Genomic DNA, 22,131 nt, shown 5'->3' with positions numbered 1-22,131 from the left:
GAGTCAGGTAGTATTTTACAGTTCTGTTTTTAGTGACCATTAGTTTTAGTTATTACAAATCATGAACGAAAGTTGAGAGAGCTGCAGGCATGTCACACACTTTCTGTGAACTGTCTTGAGAAATTAGCAGCTTTCTTCCTTCCACACTGCATAAGAGGTTGACTCTTCCTATACACAGGAAGCTTCACTGTCCTCTCTGTGGTCTTAGCTGGCACTTGAGTTTGCATCTCTCTAATTCAAAACAATGGAATGCTACACTTACTCTTTCAAATCGTTTTTAGACTTCTACTGTCTTTACATAGAAACTGATAAATTAAAATTTCCTAGCTGCTTCACTGCAGAATAAATTCAACTGTGCTAAGATGAGAAAAGTTTATACTTAGTACCCCCCACTTCTTTCCATGGAGGCTCACTAGAAAGTGAACGTGCTTCCTTTACAAAATCCCTTCTCTGCATGTTTGCAGATAACTTCTTTAGCTCCAGAAAGTGTTTTCTTCTAAATTTCCCTTGCAAATACTTGCAATTTGTATCTCAGAACCATTGCACTGAGAGGCACACAGCAGTGTCTGCAGAGGGTGCTTTCCTGCCCATGCAGATGTATTCAAACTCTGTAACAGTGACTTACATTGTGCTTTCTAAGGTCTGCACTAATTTGATGCTCACGGAAACATCCTCTGTGACTTTTTATTTTAATCAGTGTTTTCCTCATTCATCCTTCCTATACACTGATAGGAGAGATTGTGATATATTCACTAGCAAATGTTTTCTTTTAGCTGTAGAATTGTTTGGCAGAATCCTGGTTCTCTCTGACCTTATCCAACCTTTCTCAGCAAAACTTGGTTAAAGTACACACCTTTTACTTAATGTACATTGAATAGAGATGAGACTACTAAAAGGCAATACTATATAATCAGGCATGCTTTACAGTGCTGTTGGTTTGATTAAAAGCTGCTATCTCTGAGAAAATGGGAAGTCTGTCTCAGACAGATTAAGTAGAAACTTAATGCAGGAAATGCCTTGCAGGATGTTCTGTGACAAGCTAATCTGTATGGCATTGGACGTAAAATCTGTGATTATGAGTTGGAATTCATTTTTAATTTACTGTTTATTGACTTTGAGGTAATACCTGGGAGATAGATTATCCTGTGTCTACAAAAGTCTAGTAAAGGAATTGCACACAAGTAGTATTCCTGTCAGTAAAGATAGGGCTTGTAAGGGCTTTGTAGATATGCTATCATTTTCTGTAATTGCTGGCAGATGGGAGCAACATTCTTCTAGTTGTGCTCATATTAAGAAAATTTTCTGTAAATGTGGTCTTCATTGTAGCATGTGCTTACATCTTCAGTATAACACAGGCCATACTTCCAATTTCATAGCCCCAGCCATACAGTAACTAGTGCACCCCTTAAATCAGAAGATTTAATCTGTGTATGGATTTCTGCCTCTCGTATTTGCCTTCTCATTTCTAAATTTCTAGTTCTGCACCAATAATGGCCCTCATTTCACAGACATGGCGAGTGCAGCAGATCTGAATTTCTTTTAAGGTTTAAAGCTTTATGAAACTTCCAGCTGAATGTAAATCAGACGACGCAGCCTGTCAACCTGCAAATATTACTGATCTGCCCCATAAAGAATTTCAACCTCTCACTGTTTTTCAAAGTCTAAACAGCTTTGAAATAAGAAACAAAAGCTAGCTGAGCTGTATTTTTTTTAATAGTTTCCTAATATGCATAACAAACAGCCCTTCAGGTGGATGCATCCTCCTCTGGCAGTGCTGTTGGGTGGCAGCAGAAAGTTGGCAGGGGTTTGCTTTATGGGATCTTCCAGATCTTGCTGTGTGGGTTTCCATGCAGCGATGAGGCAGAGTTCAGCCCATTGCTGGTATTTGCAGTGACATCTAGTGGACCTCTTGTGCAGCTATATATTAACCACCCACCCACCCAGGGTAACCCATACTGTAGAATCTTCTCTAGCAATGTCTGCAATGTGAATGTTCCTTATGTACTACTGTGCTTGTGGGCAAGCCCTTTAAGTTGTCATTTTCCTACATGCTTGTAGACTGAAGACCCAACCATGGAAAGGCCGTATACATTTAAGGATTTCCTTCTCAGACCAAGAAGGTGAGGATTTGTACTTGTATTTTAAAACATTTCTTGCTTCAAGGTTTATTACTTGCAGCTGTTGAAGAGCTATTCAATTAAATGTAACTTCGTTTCTTCTAGTCACAAGTCTCGTGTAAAGGGTTTCTTGAGACTGAAGATGGCTTACATGCCCAAGAATGGTGGCCAAGAGGAAGAAAATAGCGATCAAAGGGATGAGTCTGAGGTAAGACAATCAAGAGGTCACTATCTGATATCTTCTTTTTGTCATTCTTATGCATCTGGAGGTGTGCAAGTTATTAGAGTTTTAGATAGAATCTTAGAAGAAGTTGTGGTTTTGAAAGATAAAATGATGGTGTTAGTTTAGCTTCAACATATTCTTCCCCTCCCATGCTTTCAAAACCATAGGATGATATTTTCTCTACTGTTTCCAGTGGCACAATGAATACTGAAGTCTCTCTGATTCAGTTATGGTGTGGTTTTTTTTTTTCCATTTTCATGAGCATTCCCAAGGCTGCATAAGTCACGCCAAGAGAGCAGAAGAATTTGAAAAGTCTATCCACATAATTCATATTTGACATAAGTGTGATGGTCTGTTTTCAATATCTAAGCATGTCTTCCTCTGTAGTGTGTCCAAGTTAGCTGTTGGAACATTTTTCTTTATTTTCTTGGCAGCACCAGCTTTACAGAGAATAGTGCTCATGTGGGTACAGCAGGTTTAAAGACTTCCCAGCACTCCTACCACCATCATCCATTTTAAGAATTACTGTAATTAGAGCTGACAGAGTGGATGTTAGCCCAAGTTTGCTTTAATTACTAATAATGGGCAGTCATCTGTAATTGGAGAAGGAGGGCTGTTGTCCCAAGCCATACATCTGTGTTGTGCAGCTTCTCAGGAGGTCTGCCCAAGAGCTGGTGCAGAGGCAGCTGAGGTGTCTCAGGGCACGCAGTAATGCAGCACCTCAGTTCATCGCCTTCAGCACTTTTCAAATTCAAAACTCAGCTTAATTTCTCTCTCATCATGTACAAAAATGGTGTGTGTATGTGTGTGTAAATATGCTTGTATTTTGTGTGTGTATGTGTATTTATAATACAGTTTGCATAAAAATCTGAGAAGTTTATATACATATATATATATGTGTCACACTCAGACATATTTTATAAAACAAACAGTAATCTCTAACTGTGAATTTCACAGAATGACCATATTTTTAATGTAATCTGATTTTTCTGTGATAATTGAAGTAAAAAGACTGTAAAAGGCTCCGTTGTGCTTACAGTTACTAAATTCGTTAGTGAATGGATTCTTTCATGTAAATAATACATCTCATAATTGGTGCCTAAATAACTGACTTGAACTTACTAGCAGTTTTTTAACAAAACTAGTCTGGAAAGTATGTTTCAAGAATAGAGTCTCCCATATAGAAAAAAAATTTCAGCAGCATGCATGCAGTGATGCTCTCTTTACCCACAGGTCTCTATTTCTGAACATTATTTATTGTCTGTTTTGCTGTTGAAAATAACTTTTTGTCACCTGTGTGAGTAAGGTCCTCCTGACTCGAGTGCATAAGATAATGCCACAAGGCCCTGGCAGTGTCCCACAGAAACAGCATTTCTAGTAAATCAGTGGTAATGAAAAGCTTCTGTGTTTCATTTAACAGAACACTTCTAACTCTAATTTCTGAACAGCAGCAGGGAAGGAATTTTCTTATCTGTAATTGAATTGCAGTATTTACCTGGAAAGGATACCCTATGGCAATTAGATTTTAGTTTGAATTCAGGTAGATTTATGTGTTAAAGTCTTCTGAAACAGGAATAAAATACAATGTTGTTGCAGTGGATACTTAAAGCTGTGTTACACGTTTGGAAGTAAAATTAGTTTTAGGTTGTTCCGTTTGCTTGTTTTTTAATCTTTCCCAGAAAAGGCATGTTTGACTGATAAGGACATCTGCCTGTTGTCCTTGGGACTTTTTACATACCTTCTTGGGACTTTTTTGCTGCTGTCAGCAACTGTCAGACCCTTTGGCAAATCACAGATGAGTCTGTCGGAAAGACAGGACAGAGGTGAACAGGAGAAGTTCCTGTGTGCTTTGGGAGAGTGGGAAAGCAAAAAGAAAACCAGTGGTTATCCTTTACGAGGAAAAGGACACAGCTTGAGTTCAAAAGTTATCAGTTGGCTCTCTTTGGCTTCACGACTGGAGATCTGCACCTGGCTACCAGGAGGAATACCCACCCAAATGATTTTGGGAATCCCAAACTTATAGATTCAATAGAATGGTAGAAGTTTAGTGTTTTTGTCACTGAAATGTAGCACACGCTGTAATCATGAAGTTTCTTCCGTTTCTCATTGCCTTAGATTTTAAAAAATAGGAAAAAAAAATAGGAATCTTTACCCTTGTGAGCAATACTGATACAACTTCTCTCTTCGACTTGGGCTCTAACATCTCTTCTGCTCTCATTCCTAAGCATGGATGGGATGTGGTTGATTCCAGTGACTCTGCGTCTCAGCGCCAGGAGGAGTTGCCACCTCCTCCACTGCCTCCTGGGTGGGAGGAAAAGGTTGACAACCTGGGGCGGACTTACTATGTCAACCACAACAACAGAACCACGCAATGGCACCGACCAAGTTTGATGTAAGTGGCATTGTAGTGCTTTGTCCTGTTTGTGGGTATGTGCAAAAGTTAAGGAGAATAAATTATTTTCTTCTGTAGAGACTATTGACAAAGTATTTTTTTAAAAATGCAAGCACAGGCATTTCAGGTCTTTTAAGTTTTAATTAAGTTAGAGTGACTGATTTTAAGGAGATCCTCTTCTGCTTTTCTGTGCTTGTGCTAATGCGGAGTTCCTGTTCAAGCCTTCATTGTACATTGCCTATAAATAGGTTTATAATGCTGTAGCAGTGTTTAACTGAAAATGTTAAGAGTTGTACTGAAATAATGAGTTAGATGGAGTCTCCTTCTCTGGAGATGCTCAAGACCTGCCTGGATGCCTACCTGTGCGACCTGCTGTAGGGAACCTGCTTTGGCAGGGGGTTGGACTCAATGATCTCTGGAGCTCCCTTCCAACCCCTACAGTTCTGTGATTCTGTGATCTTTCACTATCTTTCTGTAGCTACTACTCTCCCACTGTTGCTTATTACAAGTGCTGTTTGCTCTTTCTTGCATGTTCATTATCATAGTTGTATTATGTGTGTGTTTCTGTATTTAACTTTGTTATTTTTGCCTGACGTGTTTATCCTAGATTAATTAGATTATCTTAGGTTAATTAATTAGAATTTAATTAGTTTTTGTCCAGCAGATTTTGAACTGTTTTTTTTTAAATGCTATCTGTTAAGCAGCTTTTACTTTTCTCAAGTGAATGCCATCCATCTCACAACGGTATCAGTAACTGCCTATAAAACTTCAGTTTTTATAAATTATTTAATTTAGCACCTCCTTTAATTCTGACTATGGTAAATGAAGTGAAGATTACATGGCTTCAGAAATGCTTTACTGACACATATAAAAAAATAATAATCATTGGAAAATGGCATCAGATGGGTGTATAATTTGAAGGCTTCAGGTTGGTGAGTAGCTAAGATGACCAAAAAGTCAGTATCACAAGTGATTTGGGAATGCATAATCACTACTAGGCTTGATAAAGAATGAGGTGGACACCATACTCATGCAAATTAAGTAACATTGGGGTTTTTATTGTCTCTTGTTTTAAGATAGAAACAAAGGAAAATTTGAGAGTGATGCTTCAAGCCTTGTGCCCAGGTGGCCATTAAGGCCAACAGCATCTTGTGTTGTGTCAGAAGTAGTGTAGCCATAAGAGCAGGGAAATGATTGCTCCCCTGTTCTCAGCACTGGTGAAAACTGCACCTCAGTGCTGTGTTCATTGTTGGGCTCTCATACAAAAAAGACATGGAGGCTCTGGAGCATCTCTGGAGAGGGGAACGGAGCTGGGAGGGTTCTGGAGCACAGTGCTGTGGGGAGTAGCTGAGGGAATGGGGTGGTCAGTGTGGGGAAGGGAAGCTCAGGGGAGACCACATCACTGCCTACAACTCCTGAAAGTTGTGCTGGGAGCCTCTGCTCTCAGGTGACAGTGATGGGACAGGAGGTGGTGGCCGCATGTTGTGCTGAGTCAGGTTGGATATTAGGGTATTTGTTCTCAGAAGGGGTTCTGAGGCATTGAACGAGGCTGGCCAGGGATGTAGTTGAAGCACCATACCTGGAGGTATTCAGAAGATGTGCAGATGTGGCACTTAGGTGCCTCGTTGAGCATTAGGGTTGGCTGTGATGGTTTTTAACGGCTGGACTTGATGATCTTGGACATCTTTTCCAAACTAAGTGATTCTGATTTTGTAAATTTATGAGACCACTAGGAGTGGAAGGTTCTTGTGGGGTTGATAGTAGAATCAATAGTGTTGGCCTCTCAGTTTAAGACTAGTAACTCAGATACTAATCTAGTCAGTAAGAGAGAATATTGATTATTGTATAGTCTGTGTCAGTTGAGTAATTTGTCTTGCCGTGCTAAAATGTTTTCTCAAATAAATGCTTCCTGAACATAAATCTCTTTAAAAGCTACGGTCCCTCATCCCGAAGGAGACCTTTAAATGGAATACTGCCTTTTAACAACCTGTTGTAGCCCTTGAGTACTGTGATGCAGAGATATGCACAGGGGGAAGCTGCACAAGTCAGGAAGGGACACCATTAAGGGAATTTTTTTTTTTTTTCCCCATTACAACCATTGCAGATATGAGCTGAACTAGTGGTTGTAGCCAGTAACAGCTCGTTATTGCTTTGGCTATTGCAAAAAGAAAAGCAATAGTTGGCATAAAGAGGGGGGCAGAAGTAAAATGTCTGTGTCAGGAATGGTTCTAGTCATGCTGGGAAAGGATAAGTTGTAAGGGGTTAACATCTTACAGTGGGGACTCATTTTTCTGGTTTAACAACTCCGCTGTACAAAGAATGTTAATTTCCAGTCTTACATGGCATTCGTGAAATGCTTTTGGTTTTATTTCACTTGGATTAAAGAATTAAATTTCCTCCTGTTTATGAAGCCTGACATGTGCAAGAGTAATGAATTTTTAGCTATAATCAAAAGCATTAATGAGTTTAAGATTCATTGTTTTCTTGTTCTTTTCTCCTTCGCTTCTTTTCCCCACTGTCCAGTGATGTGGGATCTGATTCAGATAACAACATCAGACAAATAAACCATGAAGCAGCCCATAGGCGGTTTCGCTCTCGAAGACACATTAGTGAGGATTTGGAACCGGAACCTATGGAGACTGGAGACATTCCTGAGGTATATAGAGGTCTTCCTTTTAAGAATTGCACCAATCTCAGGCCAAAACGTTTCCCATTTTGTAAGCTAATTACTATGCACCGTGAACAGGAACGGTTTTGCATGGTTTTTAAGGAAATCGACTGAGCAGAAGACTGGAGACACAGTAAAAATCCTAGACAGTTACACTTTCCTGCACATACGCTTTTGTAGGTGGCCAGTAGAGTATGCACTGTGTTAAGTACCATGTAAATGACACGCATTTGTAATAGCAAGCACTGCTCCTTATCTCCAAGAAGATGAAGCACTTTCAATAATCTGCTTTGAATAACAATGAGACAAGTTTGTAAGAAGTGAAATGTACCAAATGGAACTGCCATTTGTTTGAGTTTTCTTCTGTGTCTTAATTTAGAAGGAAAACAGGCTATTTTTCCCCCGAAAAATAATTGGATCTATTTAAAACTCAAGAGATCTTGTTAATGAGTGTTTTTAATCTACAGAGAGAACAACGTAATGAATTTTGGTAGATGTTTTTAAGTAAACTTTTTGTGTAAAGCTCTGATCCCGTTCAGCCTTAAGGAATGTTTTATGTTGAATGTTTTTATGAATGTTTTCACTGAGAAACACAACTATTTGTGTGCACAAGGGGTTAGTTTATTTCATTAAGTGTTAATGCTGATGATCACACTTGCGTTTGCCACAGTGAGGTGGCTGCCTGGAACACACGGGGAAGGAGAGGCTTGGTTTGACTTTAAATAGTTAATGCAGCTTCTTTTCTTTTGTCAGCCTTGGGAAGCCATTTCAGAGGAGGCGAGTGCAACTGGGGATTCTTTAAGCTTATCGTTGCCACCACCTCCTGCATCTCCTGTATCCCGTAGCAGTCCTCAGGAGCTATCTGAGGAACTGAACAGAAGGCTTCAGATCACTCCAGACTCTAATGGGGAACAGCTGAGTTCTTTGATTGTACGTGACACGCTGCTTTCTCTGTATACATCTTTACTACTTTACTGATTTTTGCCAGCTTTACATAATCCTGAATTGTTTATGTGGATGAGTAGGTATTGCTGGTCTTAGGAAAAACTGAATTCTCTGTTAAAAGCATCTTTAAAAAAAACAAAATCAGCCTAGTTTCACTGTAGAAGCAGACCTTTATTTAGGTTTAATGTTTTTTTATTTTCCTACATGAGTTTAATTTGAGAGCCTACTGCTCTTATACCTTTAGTGAAACAAAATGCATCATGTAATATTAGAGAGCATCAAGCTAGGAATATCCAAAAGAAAGAGGAAAGACTGAATACTGCTCCAATCATCACCCATTTTATTATGTGATAACTTATCACAGCTTGGCATTTACCTGTGCGTATTTATGCTGAAGAATGTGTTGGAATTTTACAAATCCCCATCACAGTTTACTGGTTAATTGTCACAAGACTAACAAAGGATTAGAACTGAAAGAAAGTAGTTATGGTGAAATGTCTGTGGATTTATTAATAACTAGTCTGGAGAACCACAGCAGGTTGCTTGAGGTGAGAAGAGAATATAAGTTCTGTTTGTGTGTGTTACCTATTAGTTGGACACTTAGGATACCACAAAAAGTAAGGATACCATGCTTTCAACTGAAATGTCTTATGCCTCTCTGATTGAGAAAACAATTGTAAATATAAAAGAGAGCATTGTGTTGAGATTTAATCATTTCCTTGGTGTGCGAGTGATCACACTTAACTCTTTTTCTGATCAAATAGAATCTTGATTAGGTGCAATTTTTTCACAAAGAACCTATGCAATGTATACAATGACTTGAATGTTATATAGAGATTAGTTCAGCAAATTATGGCTCTGATTGCCAGCCATCTGCACAAAGTCTGCTTCTGTAGATAACTGCAGGTTCCAGTGACCTTCACCTCAAGGGTGGGATGTTAATCGAGTAGGATCAGTGTCAAGAACAGGGCCTATATTTACTGTGCATACAAAATAATAAGTGGTATAGCTACAAAATAATCTGAATTAAAATAATTCAGTAGTAATGTACAAAGTAGCTCTTTTATGAGCCATTAAATAACATCTTACTTACCACTGCAGTGCAAATTTTAATAAGACCACACTTACTAAGGAAGAAATCGTCAGGGCATTTAGTGTCTGTTACACTACCCATTGAACTGGGTGTTGTGTTACTGAAAGGAATAAAACGAAGCAGCTCTGAAATTATTCTGTCTGCACGTAGAGATTAAGTGGGTCAGCAGTGTTCAGTCCATGGCCCCAGAGGATCTGCCACAGCAGCTTGTGTCTGTGACTGTTCCCACGGCTCTGGCCTCTGCGAGAGCTCACTGGCCTGATCCAGCACTTAACTCTGGGCTTGCAAATCTGCCCAGTTCTGAGATTTGTATTAATAGCAAAAAGACATCATTCGGATTGAGCAGGGTGGTAGGAAGGGTTTGGCACTGCCAGCTAAACACAGGATGTGCCTGCTTGACATCTCCTCTTGACCCAAATTCCCAAAAGCTGTGAGATCAGCTCAGTGACTGTGCAGGCTGTTGGATCCAGGGCTTTCCCTAAACCCAAATCTAGTCTGGCTTTGCATGAACCTGGCTAAGATCCTCAGGCTGCTGGCTGTACCTAGAGGTGCTTTGATCTCAGCAAGGCTCCCAGCGAAGGTTCTGCAGAGCGTCCTGCTTTCCCACCACAGGCTCAGGGTGTCATCTTATGTGTTACTGGCATCTCATTGTGCCCACATCAAGGAACAGACACAAGGGTTACCTAGTGCAGTAAGCCATGTGTGAGATTCCAGTAGCTCTTATGTACTGATTTTCCAAGGACTATATTGACAGTATTCAGCCAGGAGTTGCATTCTTCCTTATGCTGCTTGTTCTCCCTCTAGGTTTTCTAAGGTGTCTTCCAAGATACTTGAAAGTAGTTAAACTTACAGACGTTTTCTTTATTTTTTTTTTCAGCAAAGAGATCCTTCCTCAAGACTGAGATCTTGCAGTGTAACAGATACAGTTGCTGAACAGTCTCAATTATCTTTGGTAAACGAAAGCTAATTTTTATTTATTTCTTCTTCTTTTAACGTCATCTGATTCTGAATGGTGTCTTTTCCTAGATCAGTTCTAGGCAGATCTAGTGCAGTTATGGACGTGTGGCTATCTTAAATCATTCTGGAAACTAAAATAGTGTCAAAGTACAGTGAGAAATTCCAAAAGAGAGAAAAAACGTTTTGAGACAGAGTGTAGTCATGTTTGACTTCAGTTACCTAACACAGAAATGTAGTTTACTAAACACTTGTGTTCAGTTGATGTATGAGGTGGAGAGAGAAAACCTTCCCATGAGTGTTTTCAGATAGGATATCAATCCACACACACAAAAGATTACACAAGTTTTCTGTGAAAATATTAAGTAGAGAGCTTATGATGAGTTCATTGCTAAAGCTGATGTCTCTCCTTTGTTTCTTTCTGTTGTTATTGGTTAGACATTAACTGTAACTGCAGTATTTTTCTCTTTGTTCTGTGTGTTCTGTATGTTTGGTGTATCCACATTTGTTGCTTGGAGTTGCATGCAATGGCTGTTGTTCAAAAGAGTGCTTATGAAGGATGATGCACCTCTTTACTTTCTTCCCTGGATAAACAATTGTGTGGTTTTCAGTACAATTATGCCTTAACTGTCTTCTCTCCATACTAGAGGAAACTGTCACTTAACGAAGTCTGATCCAGAGATGGTCTGCTGCTTAATTTAATATAACCTCATGGAGTATGAGTTTCTTTACCTCATGCAGTCACTTGGGGCCTTGTCGTGATCCACCTTTCAGTTTGCTATTGCAGAGCATTCATTTATTTAGCAGAATAATTGAAATCATTGCTCTATTATTACAAGGACATTTCTTGATTTCAATCTTTATTGAACCAATGATAGTTTATCTTCCAGCAACTAAATCCATACCTTCTTTCTAAATTGTGTTGATTTTGACTGTATTAATCCTTAGTGAAAATTTGAAATGCCGATTTCATACTTTTGATCTAATTTTTTCTGATGATCAAAGTGGATCCATTCTGTTTCTAAGGGAAATTAATCATGTTACACTCAGAGTGAATGATCTTGTCATCCTTAGCAATACTGCTCATACCAGAACTCTTGAAATTAGTTCCTTTGGTGATTTTTCTGTCAAGTTCTTTCTTGTTTATCAGTGATTGATGGCTTAATTTTTTCTACATCATCTTTGAAATTATTTAAACCTAATTGCTCTTTCAATAAATTTTAGATTGTAGATGATTCCTTATTCCTCAAGATGTAAGAGTAAACTGTGTCCTTCAACACCAAGTGTACTTACCTGTAACATTAATTATCATTTAACAGCAGAGTGGCCAATCTAGGAGAGCTCGTTCTTCAACTGTCACAGGTGGTGAGGAATCAACGGTAATATCTTTATCCAACACTATCTCTAAATGAAATGTGGGCGAATTTAGGTCTTGTACAGTAATTAACATTTTTTCACAGGGCAGCAATGCGATAATTGACATACAGCCACTGAAGCAGTAGTTGCATTTATTTCGTTATTTATTTGTTACGCTTCAGATTTGCTCAAATAATGCTCTATTCACTCTAACTTCAGTTTAAGGCTATTTTATTACTTGTATATGCTAGTTTTAACAAAGCTTAACCAAAAACATACCATAAACTTCTAAGAAACGAGATACAATGCCTAATTCTTTAAAACTTGAAATAACCAATGTTTAAAGATATCAACTCAGTATACTTGTATCTTTCATTGTGCTTCTGTCTTCCCTTACTCTCTGTTAGACTGGTTCATTTGGATTCATAAGATTGATCTTAATTTGAGAACTGTGCAATGATACATCATTATGGATTGTAGTGGTCTTAATTGCAGCCAATTTTCATTTTCCAGCAGTTATTCCTCACTGCAAGGCTGAAATTTTGCTTTGCTCGTCTGGTGAAGTTCTTGAAATGCTTTTCTGAAAGAATTTTTCTGCATAATTAAAGACAAGCAGATTTCACTTATATTGATCTTTGCCAAAAAAGTCTCATTCCGTTAGTCTGAAACAAATTGTTGCATAGAATGCATTATCCACTGACAGTAATAATTGGCTTTCATGAGTATTTGCACTCTTAGATAATTTACTTCAGGGATGTAAATCAAAGTTGGTATGTTTCCTGTTTGTATGCAGTGGTGTCAGGCCTCAGTTTGTGTTCTGATGCAGCATTCTGTGATGGTGTTTGTGTTTACTGTTTTTTCAGAATCAGAGGAGCATGCTGGTATTCAGTTCCTGCAAATTCTGATTTTTTTGTGTCCTTGAAAATCCTCCTTCAGTTTTTTTTTTATTAGTAGATGATCTTGTGTTGATCATACTTCTTAAAACTGTAATACTTTCTGCTAATTCTGCTAAAGCTGAGTTCGTACTTCCCTATCTTATAATCAATATCTCTTTTTTTTTGTAGCTCCAATGTAAGTTTATTGCAGCTTAATTAATGGGAACCTTTCCCTCCCTGTCTTCATTCAATATACATCTATACCAAATCCGCAGACTGCTCAGGACTTAAATATGAATTCTTTCTCGCATTTAAATCCAGATGCACATTCTTCCAAGGTTGCCACTTTTTTGTCCTTTAGGGACATCAAATATGTAGACAAATATGTAGGATTTGTCGATGCTGAAGTTTCTAGGGCAGTTCAGTTTTACTTTCAGACTTCCTCTAATACTCATCACAAATAAGCCTTTTGATAAAGCACCCATGTTTCTATTCTGTGTGGTAAAATATCTTCATGTTGGTATCTGAAGTATGGCAGGAAGACTGAAGGGCAAGCTTTCTGTTTCGCAGGTGGCGCACATGGTTGCATTAACCCAGCCACTAGGAAGGAGAAGGGCTGCTGGCAGTTGGAGTTGTTTTGATAGTCTGATTAAGGGAAGATCAGATGATAAAGCTGAGCATCTTTCTAGTGTTTCTGTATACTCCCAGCACCAAGTCAGTTGAAGCTGATTGTTTGCATCATGCCATCTTGCCACAAATAGAAGCTGTATTATTACAACCCAGAATATCAGCTACCTTAGTTGTCTAATTTTTAATTAAAATTTGGCCTGTGGACTGTACTCAAACACTTATTGTGTCCTTATGACCACCAGTTAACAGCGTAGCAGTGGTCAGAACAGTCTCGGTGAAGGTGCTCTCCTTATCACAACCATCAGCTGCCTGAACTGACCATTTGGCTCCTCTGGAAATTAATAAACTGGAGTTTGTTTCAGAGGGTATTACTCAGCTTCCTTATCAGTTTTCCTTTTTCTGTCTCCTAATGTGCCACATCAGCTTTCTAACCCATTCATTTTCCTTTCTGATTTCTTTTCTTGATCATCATACGGTTCTCCAGCTCACTGTGTCAACTACACTGCTCTGCTAAAAAGCAAACATACCGATTTAAGCAAGAGCCCTGGGAAGAGGTCTTAAGAATATGAAGCAAGAACAAGGATTGCTGTAAATCACTTTGCTGGGGCAAAGAGTGTAAAGCAGAGAAAAATAATTTACTGAGAACCTTTGAGACTTGAGAAGTTACCAAATCCTGCTGTGCAGTGTCATTCACATGTTTTATCCCTAAGTAGTAGTTTTCCACTGTATTAATATTTTTAAATAGAATTATCATACCACACAAACCACTGTTTATAAGGACACTGAAAGAGTAATTTCTTTTTTTGCTTTGTGGTTAGGCATGGTGAATAAAGCTGAGAGCCTAGGGAAACAGGCAGTTATCCAAGCTGCCTTAGTTGTGCTGTAATGCCTATGGTCTTGCAATTCAAAATGTGGAGGTAATGGGTCATCTCCAAGGCTGATTCTTCCCTTGATTTTATTTAAAGATCACACAAAAGATGTGAATAGTCTTCTTTAAACATCTTCTGTCTCTTAATAACATTCACTGTCATATTCCAGCATCCTCTTTTCCTGCAAGAGATCTCAGTATTTTTAAGACTTCTTCCACTACAGTTATTTCTTCTAACCTGCTCTGTTTTCCTCCACAGCTGCTTTGCCTTTCAGTTGCCTTCCAAAAGTGCTCACAAAATTTGATTTACATTCAAACAGTGAAAATTTAAGAGCTCAGAGATGTCTGTGTGCTGATCCTCTGTGGGACTGAATCTTCACAGAATCAGAGTTTTAGGGGTTGGAAGAGACATTTAGAGGTCATCAAGTCCAGCCCCTGTGCTAAAGCAGGTCCTCTACAGCAGGAGAAAAGATAAATTCAGTAATATATCTTTGCTACAGTAATTTGCCTGTATTGCTGAACTTCTCCTGCCTGCACTTAGGTTCTTTGCATATGAAGTAGCTCTGAAACAGAAGCTGCCTTTCAGGTGTGGGCAAAACACTCAAAATCCCACAGCAGTCATCATTACTCACTGTAAATTATGGTCTGTCATCACTGTGCTGGGCAAAGACAAATGGCTGAGTCTGGAGTGGTTAAACTCAGGCTTCAAAAGAGGGATCAGTGAAACTGATGAAGAAGGAAGGCATGCAGAAATTGATAGAACAGTGAAGCTCAAACACCTCTTTATTCCAGCACGTGATGAGATCTTTTGGATTTCACCATTCTTCTGCCATGAAGGCAGCTATGTTGAAGAAGCAGAGCAATCTCTAGCATTATAGAACCCTGATACATAAAATGTGACTATATATTTTAATGTGATTGATCTATTGATTGAACCAAGTGCATAAATGCATTTTGATCTAAATAGCAAGGTGCAGATGCTGAATAGCACCTTGCACCTGCCTTGTCCTTGATGAGACGTTAGCAGAATCTGCTTCATTAGAGAGCATGCATTCAAGAGCAAGAATGCTGTCCTGCTGAATGCAGAAGCAGTACAAGCAAGTGATGTCTACAGAGAAAAAGAGTCCCAAACTAGAGAGTGACAGAGCTTAAAGACATGAATAATGATTTGGAATTGTTATCTGACTCCCTGGGCATCTTCCCTCCTGAAATGTGCCTTCAGGTGCAGACAGGTTCAGTATTAGAATTTTTTTCCTAGGCTTTTTGCCCTCCAAAGGCATTGCTACTCATGTACGCTGTATTTTTTAACTGTATGTCCCAGAAACAAATGTCTACTTGTATAAATCACTGAATATTTTGCTGCCCATAGAAACCTCAGAAGACAATGTCTCTTGTAGCGTAACTATTGTGTTGAATAGTGACATGATTTGTCTAATGATAATTGGTGCCATTGTCCTCACTGTCTCTATGTTTTCTTTTCAGCGATGTCTCTGTTGTGCAACTTTTAAATTAGAAAAACGGTATCTTTTCATTCTAAAGTTTGGGCTCAATTTTAGTGTGTATCCTCTACTTCAGGACACCTAACCCTAAATGCAATTGTTTGTAACTAAGAAGATGTTTGGACTTCAGTTTTTAAGCCCTCAGCAGTTTGCTGCAATTGAGTCAAGATCCCGTGGTAGAGATGAGGTCAGAACTAGAGAGATCTTGACTGGAAAGCGTGATCACTTCCTTTTCTTATTTATCCACACCAATGTAAAGGGAAAAATCAACCTTAAGGGAAAATCATTACAATGCAAGGTTTCTTTTTGTCATTATATGTAACACGCCAATTTAAAAGTTTGAGGGCATGTAAGCTTAGCTAGTTTTGGAACAAGAGACCTGAATCCATGCAAGAGTGAATCGAAAGATTATTATGAGAAACTATTATTTGACTCAGAGGGGTTTGAAGAGCTTGTATTAGATGATTTCTCAGACCACATTTTCTGTATGTTTGATAGTTCTTAGAATTACGTGCATCAACAAGTTCTTTTCAAAGAACAGGTGTTAAATTTCTTAAGCTAATTAAAAAATAACAATATGGTAATTTCTTGTTGAGCAGCCTTCAGTGGCCTATGTCCACACCACGCCAGGCTTACCTTCAGGCTGGGAGGAAAGAAAGGATGCAAAGGGCCGTACTTACTATGTCAATCACAACAATCGCACCACAACCTGGACACGGCCCATCATGCAGGTATGGAGATCTGTTCCGTTGCTCTGTTTAGACTGCGTGCATTTAGGTGGCATCACACTGAGTATAATTCCAGTGGAAGCAGCTCTTTAGAACTCCAAATTTAAAAAAAAAATAAGCGTGGTCACAACAGTTCGGGATAATCATAAAAAAATGCAGTTGGGATTTTTGTTTTTATGCTTCTCTTAACTTCAGTAGTTACAGATTAAGTTGATGCTACAAGGGAGGGCATTTGCAGAGAGGTACCAAACACAAATAAAGACAAAAGTCTCCGTAGGTTTGAGTTTGAAAGTTCTTTTGCTTAATTAATAATTCCAGATGTTTTGTGTCTTTGCTATGGAATTAAAATTAAATAATGTGCTTGACTGTAGTAGTCATAATAACGATCCTGAATGCTGGAGTCGTTTTCAATTGCTTTGACTTTGGATGAACTGCAGTCTTGATGACTGGCTAACTTGGTTTTGCATCTAAAACAGCTTGCAGAAGATGGCATGGTTGGATCAGCAGCAAACAGCAACAACCATCTGAGTGAGCCGCAGATCAGACGGCCCCGCAGCCTCAGTTCACCCACGGTCACCTTGTCTGCTCCACTCGAGGTGAGAAGCACTGTTAGCAGCACAGACCACTTGTATCTGACTTCTCTCTTGGTTACCTTTATAACTTTTTCGCTCCCTTTCAGTTATGCAGCACAGCATTGCTGTTGTTATAACATTCTTAGTGTTATTTTCGACATATTGCTGTTTTCTTCTAACATTTTTCCACCTGAATCTTCACATCATACAGTAGCGTCGCTTAACTTTGATCATTGAATGATGTGAATGAATAGTCTGTCTGGCACGTGCAATCAAAGATTATTTGTGTTTTTCTTGGATGATTAGATCTCACAAATCGATTAAACATGGCTGCATTGAGGAGAGAAAGTTACGAAAACCTTCATCTTCTAATGGAAAGTGCAGCACCTTTTTTGTCCTTTCCCACGTTTTCTGCTGGACAAATTGTTGAAAACCTGTAATTTCAAGCTGATATAAGAAGTCTAAACCTACACTTGCTTGTTTTAAAGCCACATTTAAATGTTCTTTCTGAAATTGTAGTTGAGACATCCATTAAGAAGTGCAAGGCTGGATGTGGCTCTGGGCAGCCTGGACTGATAATTGGCAACCCTGCCTGTGGCAGGGGGTTGAAACAAGATGATCCTTGTGGTCCTTTTCAACCCAGGCCATTCTATGATTCTGTGATACTGTCACTTCACACTCAGCATACTCTCCTATTTGAACTAGCATCTATTGCACTGCAGAGTGCAAAGCATTGCTTGTATCTTTTCCTTTTTAAAACGGAATGTTGACATGTACAGATCAGCTTTAGTAAAATATGTAATCAAAGCGGACATTATCATCGCATAGGGATATGATAAAAGTCTCTGCCCTTCAAAGTGAAAATCTTAATGAGTGACGAGGAACAGCTAATTACTGATAACTTTCCTGCATTCTAGGAAATCAGTGATAGTGCTTAATAGTAGCGTAAATTGCAGCTGGAATGAAAACCTTCTTGCCGTGATATCACGTTGTATCCAGTTTCCTTTATGAAGTGGCATTTGGCAAATCCTTGTACCTTCCACACCACAGGGCATGAAGGACTCCCCGGTGCACAGAGCTGTGAAGGACACCCTTTCCAACCCGCAGTCTCCGCAGCCCTCTCCCTACAACTCTCCCAAGCCACAGCACAAAGTTGCGCAGAGCTTCCTCCCTCCTGGCTGGGAGATGCGGATAGCACCCAACGGCAGGCCCTTCTTCATCGATCACAATACTAAAACTACTACCTGGGTAAGGGGAATTCGAGATCATGAACCTCAAATGGCTTTGTCTTTGCTGCTCTGTTTTCCGGGCTGTAGAACCCTCTATTTCGCTTTGGAATTGGTCTTGTGTTTGAGATGCAAGTTCCGATCAAGGGATTTGTCACGTGGAGTTTCATAAAGCTGAACACGGTGAGACTGACTCCTCCATGCAGTGGTGTACCATAGCCACCGTCTGAAACAGCAGATTTGATGCAGTGGCTGTAGTGGTGCCACTGCTACACCCAGAGAAAGGAATCTTATTTGTACATAACCACTGGAAGTCGTTTTTGGTGGATTTATGTATCACGTATCTACCATACAGTAGCACTTTGTGCTTGAGCTTTTTATACTTGGCAAACCATTGCATACAGGTATTGCCTTTTAAATTCCTCAAATTTGGGTTTTGCTGGCATACAGTGTGATGGAGATTTGGCGTGGTGTTCAGTTTGAGGCTGCCTGTAATTCTTGAATCAGTTTCCTGTTTAAATAATGTATGTTCATCTTTGGAGCAGAGTCCATCTTATTATTTGTTTTGTGTCATGAGGATCTGTTTTTCAATAATTCTACATTTTCAGTCAGCAAGTGGGGGAAAAATTAAAGTAGGAAAAAATGTCAAAGCTGACTCAGCATTTCATGTCACCATTTAAATACGAGTGGAACTTAAATTTTATAGATGTTATTCAAATTCCCAGCAGCAACTGTTTTAAAGGAAATATTTCAAATGGTGGCTCTTAATCATGTTCCCAGATGCGTGTGGGTAGGTTATGTGTGGAGATCTCAATCACTGTGACTCCAAATTGATCTTCTGTGACCTATTTTACTTGCCTCTTTTTACATCTTTTGTTCATTCATGTGATATCTGGGGTTAATAAAAATGTAAGAGGCTCATTTACATCATTTTCCAACCTTTTCATGAGAGAATGGCTTATTTCTTTTGAGGTTTTGAGAGACAAAACTGTATGGATGACTCTAAATGGCACTTAGGAATGCATGCTCTGCTAAGAACAGGCCTCTGGAAAGAACACCCTTAATAAAGTCTTACCCACCCTACCTCTTAACATCTAAAAAAATCATCACAATTTATTAATTTTAATTAAGTACATGGCAAGGCTAAACATGACATGTTTTATTTATATGTTTGGGTTTTGCATTTTATTCTCAGGAACGCAAAACTTAAACGATAATTTTGATGTAGGAAGGTGGCTGTTCCAGCTGCTGTGTATGACTTTTTATGCAGATGCTGCATTTATGGTTGCATGTATCTGTTACAGGAAGATCCACGGCTGAAATTTCCAGTGCATTTGAGAACAAAAGCTTCTTTGAACCCCAATGATTTGGGCCCCCTTCCTGTAAGTGACAATGTCTTTGGGTGTATACCTGCTACCTTGTAAGAACTGATCTGCTGTTGCAGTCTTGTACTGTATGCATATGCATACTGTTTGCTCTCATCACTTTTATGGAGATCCTAAAGCAATGTTTTTTACACCAAAACAACTCTTATCAGGGAATGAGTCAGGCTGTGCAGCCAGCCCGTAGTATTTCTGCGGTTATTAAACATTTCTTTGTTTATCTGAAGCTTTGAGCTTTGAAGAAACTCACCTTGTTTTTATCTCTGAACATGTGATTTTAGACAATTAATGGTTAACTAGCTGATAATTAACTGCTTTAGGAAAAAAAAAAAAAAAGAAGCACATTGCTCAAAGTGAACTTTGTTTCTGTTACCAGTATATACTGGTGTTCAGAAATCTAAATCAATTCTGATTTTTGAATGAAACTTCCATATTCTGCAGAGGAAATGATTGTATTAGTCTCAAAGGCTTTGTCATATTGGTAACCAGTGCATAATAGTGATTTGCACGTCGAATACAGAGCTTTGCTTTGTTTTTCATGAGCTGTATCTTTATGTCAGAGGATAACCTGTGAAAGCTGACACTTTTTCTAAGCTGCAGACCTTAATAGTGTTATGTTAATTGCCTTACATGCACTGAACATGCTTTTGAAAAATTGCCACTGGAATTGTATTTGCAGCACTGGAAGCTGCAGTGACAGTAAGCCATTAGTTGTCACCAGCAGTCTCAGCAGGTACTGCAGACATGATGTCTGCAGACAGTTTTGTCTTTAGGATGGGTGGCTGTCCTGTTGTTCCAGATGTGGCACATTAAGTTATCTAGGTTTTGAACAGATTGAATAGTGAGTCTTTGGTCGTACTGATCTGCACTGAGCTGGGTTGCAGTTAACTGAGAACTGCTCTGCCAGCAGACTAGAGGGAGCACTGCTTATGGGCAACAGGTGACAAAAGCAGTGAGGGGCACAGGCATCCTCCTCTGAAACATCCAGATGTCTCCCTCTTCAGGTCTTGGTTAGCAAAAAGTTATGCCTTGTTTTTAAGTCAAGCTAGGCAACTTGTCAGGGCTCATATCTCAGAATTCTGATCAGATTAAGAGCTATATTCACTTGAACCTATTTATTACAATGAATTTTCTGATTTAAAATACAGCAGTAATGGAGCATTTAGGAGAGCAGCTATGGAAGTAACTGATATTTGTAGTTTTTCTCCAAGGACAAATTTGCCTGGTGGGAGGCACTGAACAGGAGTAAGTAGCCTGTTAATTCCAAGAGGTAAAAAGGTGCTGCGAAATGAAGGCAGCCTGACATATATTATTGGTACTGTTCAGTTAGTAACAGGCTTAAACAAGCCATTTTTGACAGAGGCTGGAACCATGGAACGGTTGCATTGGAACCAACCTTTGCTGTGGGCTGGCTTCCCCCCAGCTCAGCTACCCATGGTCCATCCATGGCCTCAAGCACTCTGAAGAGTTTTCCCCTCACATCTGGTTTAATTCTGTGCTCTTTAGTTTAAAGCCATTATCTTTATCCAATTACTGCACTCACTGATTAACAGTCTCTTCCCAGTGTGATGATTGCAGAGTTGAAGAAAAGTAATTTTGAAAAGGTGGAAGTGAAATAATTTCTATTCTGTGTTGCGTAGAGGGCTGAAGCTGGCATACAGCTTGTAGGTGCAGTGAATACTAGATCAGACAGCATTGCATCCACCAGCAGCGTGCCATGTATTCTCCTTTCATTACTAAAATTGAGAAAAGGGAATGGAGAGAAAGGCAAGAATTGAACACTAGGTGAGCCATCCTTGTCTCACTCTCAGTATTTACAGTAAATAACCCACAGGTGTTTCAGAAGTGAAAGGAGAAGCTCTCAGAACTGAAAAATGGTGGGCAGCCTATTCTTTGTGATTGTTTTCTCACTGTAGGAAATGGATGTGAACCCCAATGCAAGAAACTTCCACTTCAGAGCCTTAAAAAAATACTTACGTATTGGATATAATCATTTGCATAAACAGAGAATGCTTTGAATCATGCCAGATTATTGGCCTTGGCATAGAACACCTGTTTCTACTTGACAGGCATCTTTCAGACAATTTAAGCTGGCATGGATAATGTATTGCTTCGTGCTGCATGAGAATGGTAGTATTTCACTTATTTTCTCTGTTTTTTTGTTTCCCATTTCCAGCCTGGTTGGGAAGAAAGGATACATTTGGATGGAAGAACGTTTTATATAGATCATAGTAAGTAAGCACTCAGGTACTGCAGCAATTAGACAAAGGGAGGTAATAAATATCGAAGTGAAAGCTTTGTAATTTTACTCTTCATTTAGGAAGCCAGGTGTTGATATGTGGAGACATTGATACCAGAGACTTAGTGCCCTCCTACGGTACTGTACATTCACCAAAAGCTTGCTTATAATTGGCTCATCAAGCTTTGTCCCTCTCTGACTTGTGAAGCATTAACATTTTTTCTTTGTGGTTTCTTTTGTTCTTGTTGATATTTTGGACTCTTTGTTGTTGTTGTTGATGATCCCATGGCTTATTTGCACTTTAATAAATTAAAATGTACATTAGGAATAGAAAGTAAGATGGCCACAGCTCCACATATAGGCA

General features: G+C 39.1%; 1 protein-coding gene across 4 annotated transcripts in view; it reads left to right on the top strand.

Moving 5' to 3' along the window:
- NEDD4L (NEDD4 like E3 ubiquitin protein ligase) overlaps nucleotides 1-22,131 on the top strand; it is a gene marked incomplete at both ends in the record, with an annotated part of 133,766 nt that overhangs the window by 94,221 nt on the left and 17,414 nt on the right. For 2 of the 4 annotated variants that reach the window (XM_079548116.1, XM_079548115.1), the window contains 12 exons: nucleotides 2,059-2,120; nucleotides 2,223-2,325; nucleotides 4,566-4,732; nucleotides 7,256-7,388; nucleotides 8,154-8,330; nucleotides 10,316-10,390; nucleotides 11,712-11,771; nucleotides 16,220-16,351; nucleotides 16,825-16,944; nucleotides 17,971-18,168; nucleotides 19,451-19,528; nucleotides 21,705-21,759. In XM_079548116.1, the coding sequence (XP_079404242.1) occupies nucleotides 2,059-2,120; nucleotides 2,223-2,325; nucleotides 4,566-4,732; nucleotides 7,256-7,388; nucleotides 8,154-8,330; nucleotides 10,316-10,390; nucleotides 11,712-11,771; nucleotides 16,220-16,351; nucleotides 16,825-16,944; nucleotides 17,971-18,168; nucleotides 19,451-19,528; nucleotides 21,705-21,759 (1,360 nt within the window). The remainder of the gene's footprint in view (nucleotides 1-2,058; nucleotides 2,121-2,222; nucleotides 2,326-4,565; nucleotides 4,733-7,255; nucleotides 7,389-8,153; nucleotides 8,331-10,315; nucleotides 10,391-11,711; nucleotides 11,772-16,219; nucleotides 16,352-16,824; nucleotides 16,945-17,970; nucleotides 18,169-19,450; nucleotides 19,529-21,704; nucleotides 21,760-22,131) is intronic. The other 2 variants (XM_079548117.1, XM_079548118.1) reach the window with 2 other exon arrangements.

Source organism: Tetrao urogallus (genome assembly GCF_951394365.1).
Source record: "Tetrao urogallus genome assembly, chromosome: Z".
Taxonomy (NCBI): Eukaryota; Metazoa; Chordata; class Aves; order Galliformes; family Phasianidae; genus Tetrao; species Tetrao urogallus.
The sequence above is the reverse complement of the archived record's forward strand: the minus strand, read 5'-3'. Positions and strand labels throughout refer to the sequence as shown.